General features: G+C 40.9%; 1 protein-coding gene across 1 annotated transcript; it reads right to left on the minus strand.

Moving 5' to 3' along the window:
* Positions 1 to 505: 505 nt before the first annotated feature.
* On the minus strand, positions 506 to 8,785 carry si:dkey-219e21.2 (E3 ubiquitin-protein ligase TRIM39). The gene is made up of 10 exons (XM_048235835.1): positions 8,720 to 8,785; positions 8,444 to 8,487; positions 7,814 to 7,969; positions 7,149 to 7,247; positions 4,167 to 4,289; positions 3,689 to 3,835; positions 3,396 to 3,524; positions 2,028 to 2,103; positions 1,896 to 1,922; positions 506 to 1,756 (listed from the first exon to the last, which is right to left on the minus strand). Exons 4-10 carry the CDS (start codon positions 7,194 to 7,196, stop codon positions 1,221 to 1,223), a joined length of 1,086 nt encoding a protein of 361 aa, XP_048091792.1. The 5' UTR covers positions 7,197 to 7,247; positions 7,814 to 7,969; positions 8,444 to 8,487; positions 8,720 to 8,785; the 3' UTR covers positions 506 to 1,220.
* Between the last annotated feature and the right edge of the window lie 1,742 nt (positions 8,786 to 10,527).

Consider the following 10,527-nt stretch of genomic DNA (forward strand, 5'->3'; position numbering starts at 1 on the left):
AACATTTATTTTTATGTACTTATATATATATATACTGACTGTACAGTAAGAAATGCGCATGCATGCATGTTCTTTTTCAAGTTTGTATGTTTTGTCAAGATTTTTTTATAATAAACATGGCTTTTTCTGGTACTTGTGAAGTTCTTTTAAATGGAGAAATGAATTTTAGCCATACTGGCATGCGGTGGACATAAACTGTTTACCATCAGTTGAATGGCCAGGCCTGGAGAAGGTTCAGTCATAAAATTAAAAATGAATCAAAGAATTGTGTAAGGGAAACATGCTGGCTTAGCTAGCATTTTTCCATCTCTAGATGGAATTTACAAACAGGTCTATGTAGGTCTTGTCTTTCACTCCTGAGACAGAATGACTATTTATTCAGGCCCTCTTGCTGCCTCTGCCATAAATGTTTTTCATACAATTGGAACTGGTCTGATACACACTGACTTTTCTCTTTTTAAGTGACGTCTGAGAGAGAAGATAATGACTAATTCGAGACTTCTGGTAGTTTATAAAATACTCTTTATTTGAAATAGAAATACATACATGTTATCCTCTTTTTGCTTTGGATGCATTTACATCAATATCATGATTATTAATCATAAAGAAAACATGAATTCTTTAATATATACATGATGAAAAGGAAAATAAACAAAAGAATAACATTACAAATCTAGCAGGAATTTCTAAAATAATGTTACTGTACATTGAAGTGGCGTTATTGAAAATATTCTAGAAAGAACCCTGCATTGATGACCATAGAAGCTAAGTAAGCCTACATATTGGAGTAATCTACTCAATACAGGTTAAAAGTGCAAAAGGAACACACAAACACATTCATACTCACACACACACACACACACACACACATCAGACCTATATCTATAGACATAAAAACAAACATTACATATTGATAAATATATAGATAATATAGCCATTTTATTTTTGTGCATGCTAGTTACAGTGCTGGAGATTTTTGTCCAGCTGTTTTATAACAGAATATACAGAGAGAGAAACATTCTTATCCAAATTGTTTACATTTATTGTAGGCCTATAAACTAGCCATTTAATGGTTATTGTATAATCAACCCGTTTCTATTCATCTGCATCTGATTTCTATATCTTCAGAGCTTAAGTAGGCTACAGTTGTATGCAGGAGTTGGAAGGTCCCCAAGTCCCAGTGGACACCCAATCTGGTGGTGGTGTGCAGGCGGTCAACTTTACAAGCTGGTCACTGAGCTGCTGGGGACCTTAATTGTGATGAGGGTCCGCCCGTCCAGGGGTGCGAAGAGCGGGTAGAGCTTCTCGCGGAAGTGGCCCTTGAAGGTGTAGATGTGCGAGCGGTTCTCAGCGTTGTAAAACGAGATCTGGCCCTCCTCGTAGTCGAGGTAGACGCCAAGGCGACGCGGCACCAGCGACATGGCCAGTGGCGTCTCGGGCTTGGTGCAGGCGTAGAACTGGCGCGTGCTCCGCCACAGGGTCCAGTAGTTGCTGCCGGGGTTCATGGGGAAGCGGCCGTGCCGCTTGGAGGAGCCTGTGGTCACGCCGACACGCCAGTAGCCCTCGTTGGCCAGCTCCACTTCCCAGTAGTGGCGGCCACTCATGAAGCCCTCCCAGCCCAGGACGCATGGCCAGCCGTCATAGCGTTGTGGGCTGTAGGGCAGGTCAGCCTCTGTGTGTGACTCCATCACCTTCTTCTGGTCATCGGACACCAAGAGCCAGGGGTGGTTGGTCATTGGATCCAAAGAGACATTAGCTATAGGATGGAGGAAAGGGCAGAAGAGAGAGGAAATTAATTATCCATCCAAACGATATAATGAGTAGGTCTATTATATTAGCTTGTTTGTTTATTGTTGTTTGCATTTTTTATGTAGTAAACATGAGAAGATACTTACATGCAGCACTGGTGATCCAGCTCCACACTGCAATGTGAAGTAGATTTGTTAATATTGTATTATTCCACTGTCATTCTAGATTTAAATGTTAAAATGACCACCAACAACACTAAGCCAGAGAGTAAAGTTTACCTGAATTTGGGATGAATCTGCGAGTACCCCCCTCCCATTTGCGCTGCTTAGCTGAGAGCCAAAGTTGGGGCATTCCCTGAAGAGGAAGCAATCAAATATGAGAATAATTACTTTTGTCATCCTTTTATCTTTACCCCTTCTTTGATAATCATGGGTATATAATATGTTTTGGGTGACATATTTATGAAAGAATGCATAGCTGTGTGTGTAGTTTTTTCCCCTACAAAGTTATTTGTGTGTGGCTGATTTTTTTTTTTTTTTTTTTTTTTCATTTTTCCACACCCAACGCATCTAAAAGGAAATACCCCAAGCACACAATTAGAATCTTCCCCATGACTCAACACAATGTTTCCACAATCTTGACAAACTATTGTCTTATCGCTAGCCTAGAAATCTAGACGCACCCTAGCGGCAGCAAATTACATTTGCTTCCAGGGCTAGTCTAGCAACTCTCCGTTGGCTTGTGAGCTTGAAAAATTAAACTTCTATCAGGCCAATCATATCGTGTATAGAGTCGTTAGGCGGGCTTAACATAATGATTAATGGCAGAGTTGCAAAGGATTGGCTTGAATTCCCTGCTACTTGAAAACAAAGAAGATGGATGTTGCTGTTGGCCAACAGTGTGACACGAGTTAAGCTTTTTTTAAGATGGCAAAAGTTTGAACTAGCCAACTAGCTCCGCTGGTGGGAAAATGCATGAGACTCTGTCCTATTGCGTGCAGAGGGAATTTGAAAGACAACTGATTATCCCGCCCCTCAGACTGAGCACTGCGAACGGTGAGTGCCCAGACCCTACATTTTAATGTGGGTCTGGCTCATCAGGCTATCTTATCGCTAGATTCAAAGTCAAAATCCAGATACAGAGTGCTGTCAATCATTCACCATTATACAGATCATTGCGACTGCACTGCAAATGAATGTGAAAATGTAAGTTATTTAAATCTGGTCCCTGTATTTACATTAATACTTTAATAAGCTGAGGTTGAAGTTCATGTATGGGTAAGTCAAGAAATGTTTAAAGTGCATTTCCAAGAGTTTACAGTAAGAGATTCAGAGATATAGGTCAGATTCTAAAGGCCATAGCAATTTCCCGTAAGCTTCAAGCTAAACTGGCATGTCTCCAGGCTTCATCAGAAGGCTTACGTAATTTCATCAGACTATGGACAGACACGTTAGGTCCAAAGTGCGTTTATTGTTAGGGCAACTTGCCTGCAATATCACTAGTAATAGCACTACTAGCAACCTCTTCACCCCCCACCTCTATCCATTCTTGCATAGCCCCTCCCTTGTAAAAACTACACCCTTCCGTATGAAATCAATCAGGCCAAATCTGGGGCAGCTCAGGGTCTGTGGGTAAAGGGTCCTTACCGTGCAGTCCTCCTTGAGAAGAGACCAGGTGATGAACTCCAGCAGAGGCATCAGACTCACAAGCTTCTTCTTCCTCAGGCCCAAGAGTCTCAGCGCCTGACCCAGTTCATCTCCCAACATGCCACATTTCTGCATGCACACACACACGCACAGACACACACACAATCAAACACACACAGAAACACATGGTTGGTTAAACGCTTGCTGAAGTTTGAAAGTTGCCTGTCAATGTCAAAACTGTGTGTTGTGATGTATAATAATTCTCTCTCTCTCTCTCTCTCTCTCTCTCTCACCTCAGACGTGATCTTCAGGTCCTGGGCCCACTCCATGAGCTTCTGTTCAAGGAGCTCGTTTTGTTTGCTCTTGTTCTCCTTCTCCTCCTTCCCCTCCTCCTCTTCGGCCAATTTCAAATCCTCCATCCAGGGGCTGTCTTTGGAGAGCTACGGGAAACACATCAGAGCTGTTTACTACCACAGTAAGATGACCTAGCATGCATATGCATTGGATTACACATGAATGCCTGCAGATGTTACATTGAACTGGGAATTTGTCACAAGTCAGGGCAAGCCTGGATCCCACAACTAAACATTGGGTGAATTATTTGTTTATTCCTTATTTAAGATTATTTTCATTTTAGATTAATGTCCTGCCGCAGTATACTGTAAGGTTGTTTTTGTCTCATTAGAGAACAGTGTATAAAAAGATCAGGTATCATGTGGGCCAGATAGCTGATGTGTCACTAAGTTTCAGCTATTACCCAGCATGCCTCACCATGTCCACACTGTTGAGCTCGTTGGCCCACTCCAGGATGAGCTTGCGGCTCTCCTCCAGGCTGCGCACGGTGCGAGAGTCCATCTTGTTTTCCAAGGTGTCTCCTTTGGCTTTGTCCCCCTTCTGTCACAGAAACACAAAACATTCACCATTAGCACTGCACTATGGGGTTACAAACTAGCCAGTGGTGAATAGGACATTAGCACTGCACTATGGGGTTTCAGGGTCATCCCAATGTTCCCAGTGTCTTATGTCCCCAAGGTCTTATGCTCCCAGGGTCCTATGTTCCCCAGATTAACAAGGTAGGTAATGGGAACATGAAAAAGGGTCCTATGTTCCCAGGGCCCTATGTTCCCCAGTTAGAGGGTCCTATGTTCCCAGGGTCCTATATTGCCAGGGTCCTATGTTCCCAAGGTCCTATGTTCCCAGGTATGCTCCCAGGGTTTCATACTAGCCAGTGGTGAATAGGTCATTAGCACTATGGGGTTACAAACTAGCCAGTGGTGAATCGGACTATGAGGGATTAGAGTTGATTAGTTGACTATATGTCGACTCAGTAATTTAGTCCCTCAATTCAGTCACATTTAGTTGGTGTTTTAGTCATAGTTGTTGGGACATTTTTCCTCCATGTAACTGGGAATAACCTGGAATGCATTGATAAGTCCAGATATCTTGTTAAAAGTGCATGTGTGTCAACATGCCACCTACAGAACAGGGCCACCGTGTAGGCTACCTGTACAACCAATGTTGCCAGTTCACTTCCATAACACTCCTGTGTTAACTTAGAACAGAAGGTCCTAAGCCCACCCTGCTATCTCACCTATGTGAACCCTTCAACACTTGTAAAGATAACCATTCTGACCCTATTGGTGTCAGCAGAATGTGTGTTATGTCACCATGATGGATGACGACTGACTGACTTACCATGTCCCACAATCACCCACCCCTGCACCACCCCACATAACTTCCATCCCATAAAATTAAATTATGGCAGTCCTTATCAGATCCCCTCTAGTCTCAATGAAGTATCAACTGCATTTTTTGTCTATCTATCCTATGGAGGAATAATGGAATGTATACAGATACCTCCCGTGGCAACAGTTACAAAAGCTAAAGTGAGATAGGGATTCCAGGGCAGAGTTGAGTTGGCTGTATTGGCTGAGATTCAGTAGCCTATATTTGTCATATTATATCACATGTATTAACATCTTCTGACATTATCTCCTTTCTCCCATTTTTCTATTTTTCTTAGGTAACGACCATCAGTTGCATGGTGAGCTGATTACTGTAAGTCATAAAGTCAGTTGACGTCCTGACACTCTCTCCTTTCTCCCATTTCTCTATTTTTCCTCAACCCCAGTGGTAATCACCCTTGGTTATATGCTGAGCTGATTACTGAAAGTCATAAAATCAGTTGACGTCTGAAAGTCATAAAGTCAGTTGACGTCCTTGTTATCGGTGCCCTGCCTCTCAGCCAAATGGCATCTGCCTCAGCCATGGGTTAATCATGAAAGCTGCGCATGGCTTCCCTAGCAACGCTTATCAAACCCATGGCAATAAAGAGATTGAGTGCACGAAGGCTGCAGCATGGCAAATTATCTGGAGCTGAATCTGATCAGCCAGCCTTGGCCACCTCTATGCACCTCTGTGCATGGCAGAAACAAACAAGTCAATAAAGTGCTATTACTCTGATCTTGAATTGATCAGCAAGCATTTAATAGGGTCTATTGAAAATGATTGCCCTTCATTTAGGCCGGTTCTCAAACTGTGGTACGTGTCCCATAAAAACGAGATAATCACTTAAAATTATATCAAATATATAATAAAACTAAATTCTAACCACATGCTCAGTGAAGTTAAAGTTAAACTAGTTTTTGACCTTTTTTATTTTACCATACATAAAACAATGTGTTGTATTGCAATAAAGCTGGATTACAGAAAACGTTTTCTCTTTCCCATCAGTCACAAAACACTTTGTGTGACCCATCATCATCATCATAATTTTGTGTGCTGACAACGAGCCTTGTATCCTATAAAATGTTATGAGCTGTAACACCAACTCCACCACGGGAAGTCATAAACCGCATGCAATATTGCCTTCCAGTCAGTAAACTGGGCTTAGGGACGGACAGCAACACAGTCTTGTATTCAACTTCAAAAACAAATTAACGGCCAAAGAACAACGCTGTTGCTTCTATCCCTGTAATAGTCTCACATCCATCTCAACCATATGTCTGTGTGGTAGTTGACCCTCCAATGCCAGAATCACAGGTTGAATACCTATGGGCTAGTAATTGACCAGTGAGCAGCAGGAAGCAGAGAGTCTAAATTCAGAGGGTTTATAAGGGGAAAACCACATTCGTTTCTCACGATGCCGACCTGATATCTGACATGAAACTGCACCTCCCCTTTGATATCGTCCTCCTCTATGCCAATGGCACTATAGATAAGCTCTCCTTTGATTTACTGCCATGGGGATAAGGACCATCCCAGAAAGCAGTCTACTGGAGCAAATGCCTATCAATGTTGTCAGTCTATCTAAACAGTCCATCTATTTATGTAACCAAGCATTCATTTACATACCCGTTATCAGACTGTATCTGCCTGCTATCGTGATGGCCATCAGAAAATGTTAAGATTCTATCTTTTACCTGGACTTATCTAACTTCTATCTAACTATCTAACTCAATCTCTCATCTTCAAATATGTTGCTAAGAAATACAGCATAGCTGTGTTTGCATTATGTACAGTACATCTCAATCTACCTCTCTCCATTATTCTCTCTCTTACCAATCCAGGCCAGGACTAGACGATTATTTAAAAAAAAAATCGTTAAATGAGTTGGCTAACTCTTCAAGCTACTCTTGTTCGTTACATTTGTTTTTGTGTTCTCATAGAGTGAGGGTCTGCGCTCTGCGGTCGTCTAAATACTTCTATTTTTTGTTTTGCTTTTCTTTGTCATAAAAAAAAAATTGGGCTCACCTTGCAAACCTGGGCCACTTGGTCTTTCCAGTGGTTGAGGAAACGCATACACTCCTGCAGGCTGCGGAGATCTCTCAGGCCCTGCTGCCTGTGTTTTATCTGACGGCAAGAAACAAACAAACATGAGCACATAGACAGAGCAAACACACAAATACACGTACACACACACACACACACTGTAAACACACACATTTAACAAAAGTTTAAGAGCATCCTTTTGCCCTCTCTATGCAGTGAAGTGTTTGCATCATGAATGAAATGGATCGCATGAGAATTGTGTCTTGCTATTGTTACTTTTCAAATGACTATGACACACTTACACACTAACACTTCAGTACACTCCATTTTGCTATGGTTTGCCTTCTCTATAAACCCATGGATATGGGTAAATATATGTACACAACAAAGAGGACTAGTGTGGAATACACAGATAGCTTTTACATGTCTTCCTCAATTCACCTGATGCAGGAGAGGCAAACAGCTAAAGACTGTACAGACATGTACCCCAATAGAGCTCACACTAACCAATCATCCCTCAAGTTATGGTCTCACAATGCTTCTCTGATTCTGTGCCATCCCATAATGGTATCAGTACTTTAAATATACAGGTGTGAATATGATAGTTCATGCCTGGCGTTGTGTATGTTGCTGTTGGCTATAAGTACCTGCAGTGACGACTGTATGGAGGAATCTTGTTTTTTTCAAGGGCATGCTGGGAACGGAGCTGTGTGCCTTGAGGTCCTCGTCGAGGCCTCTCCAGCGCACGCCTCCGAAAGAGTTACTCTGGGCACCGCCATCCTTCTCCAGCCTCTGTGCTCTTGCTGTTAAAAACGAGGAGCGACAAGCCAATCAACCAAGCGATCTCTTTCTTTCACACGTTGTGCCTAACAATGACCATGAACTTTTCTAAAATCACTGGAAGCAACGGCCTCTTGGGTCATAATAGATTATTTTTGTTACACATTTTTGTCACAAATACATTTCAGTTGGCACATTTCTGCCCACATTACATGTAATATTGATTAAATGCAATGAATTGCAAAATTACTGTTAGATAGACATGATATTATAAGCTGCACAGCAAAAATGATTGGATGGTTATGCCTTTGACTTATATCTTTGACCACTTTATTTAGCTTAATCAAACCATGAAGTCCATGCCCAGTGATTGCTCTGATTATATCCAGTGACTAATTTGACACTTAAATGCCAGAAGCCATTATGCGCATTTAAATTCAACTCCAAATAATAATAAAATAATAAAACTCCTGTAATAATAACTAAACAATGCTTACTTTTAAGAATGCTCATCTTGAACAGTGAAGTGTGTAGGCTACTCCTGTGAACGAATAACAACGGAGAGAAAAGGAAATTAATTTCCCTTCAGAATCCTCTGAAAGTGTCCACTGAGACAAAGCCAAATGAGATATTTTGGTTATTTTCACTAATATATGCTTAAATTAAATACACACATGATTTAAGTATTATGCAAATATTGCAACAATATATTTCAATATATCTATGCTAAAAATAAAAGCTCAAAGCACATAAGCGATATCAAGTGTTCCTACCAGTAGGAGGGGAGTGCGCTTGGTCACAGGTGGTGTTGAGACTGGACGGGAAGATCTGCACATCTACCGTTTTTATAAAGCGTCCGGCGGGCTGATCTTTGGACTCGCAAGTGTCACGCAGTTTAGATTTAGGCTAACCTCTCCATCTAGCCCACAAGATTGCAGTTACAGGAAATGCTCCTCCCAGATCCAGGCAAGAGATGGTTGAGGATTGATAATGGCTGCGTTGCTGACACAGATCCCTCTTATTCAAACATGCCTACGTGATCATCTAGACTATATAATTTTCTTATTATGTGACTTTTACATTTTTATTATACCAAATGTAGTTACATGCCTTTATAATATAACAATATATAATATAATGTAATATAATATAACATTATAACATGAGTTAGACTGCTTTGTGTTAATCAGAGCCTAAATATTTACACAAATAGTTTTATACAATGGTATTGATTTCTGTGTCCTTTTACACGAGATCAAAAACTTTAAAATTGTATTCAGCCACTGCATCTTGTCTGAGCTAAGAATGCAGATTTTGACATGAAAAGTTTTACTGTTTGTTTTTGTCACCTCAGGCCTAATAATTTACACAGGTTAGCCCTACACAAGTCTAGATCAATTCAGTGAACGGCAAAACAGGTCATTTTATTCAGTGTTATGAATTTGTCAGTTTGGAATACCATTCTGAAAAGTTGCTTCACACACACACACACACACACACACACACATTCCTTAAGGCCATAAGCTTTAACAGCAACAATAACATAATAGATATCATATCACTACTCTTATATAAAAAGTGGCTCCAGACAGGCTTGCTCGGTGTGTTTGTGTGTGTGTGTGTGTGCGCGATTCACTTTTGTGTGTGTCTATTTGTGCACATACATTTTTTAACTTTCTTGCTTTTTATTTCACCAGTCTTTTGCTAATGTTGTCCCTGATTGACATCAGGCCCTCCGTGGCTCTCAGTGTGATGTAACCCTAATGGAAAGCAGACTGGGTGAATCCTTCACACACCCATAGCTCATCCCTGAAGCTAAATATTACTCATCTTATTCACTGAGTTTCCTGAACTTTCCTCCATTTCTCTCCATTAGCAACAGTGGCCATGTAAACATGAAGCAGAGCTCAATCCATGACCAGTGATGTGGTGGTAAAATAAAAGGGTGGGTAAAGTATAAATTATGTGATCATGGTGAGGTGGACTGCGCCCTGCAGTATCGGATGTTTAAAAAAAGGCATTCAGAACATGTTTGGTGATGGTGGAGGTTATTGTCCAATGTTTATAACAATATAAGTGGTATTAAATGGTTCCTAGAGTGTTGATGAGTGTACATATTGTGAATGTGGATAATACAGTGTGATCTTTTAATGTTAAAAGTTGCAATTGGTGAAAAACTCTTTTGAGAGGTGGATAAACTAATAAGAGGTGGATAAACTCTATTTCTGAAATTTCAGAGGTGGATAAACTGTGTTTACTTGCGTTTAGCCTCCACTACATCCATGTCCATGACTGGCATGGCTTTTTATCATCTCCCAGACTTCAGGGAAGCATTGGTCTTAGCAGGGACTGAACAATATTACAATACTCAGGGACACAGCCCAGTAGCAAAAAGTGGCCTAGTGCATCAGCTTTACCCTACTACTATTCCACTTGTATTACAACTGGTACAAAACACTGATTGTATATTTGATTGTATCTAAATTGTTCAATAATTTATTCTTTGACATTCTCATGAAATGCACTTCATTCACTAGTCCAATGATCCAATATTGAGTATCTTTTATCCAATACTGAAAAC

Source organism: Alosa alosa, chromosome 24 (genome assembly GCF_017589495.1).
Source record: "Alosa alosa isolate M-15738 ecotype Scorff River chromosome 24, AALO_Geno_1.1, whole genome shotgun sequence".
NCBI lineage: Eukaryota > Metazoa > Chordata > Actinopteri > Clupeiformes > Clupeidae > Alosa > Alosa alosa.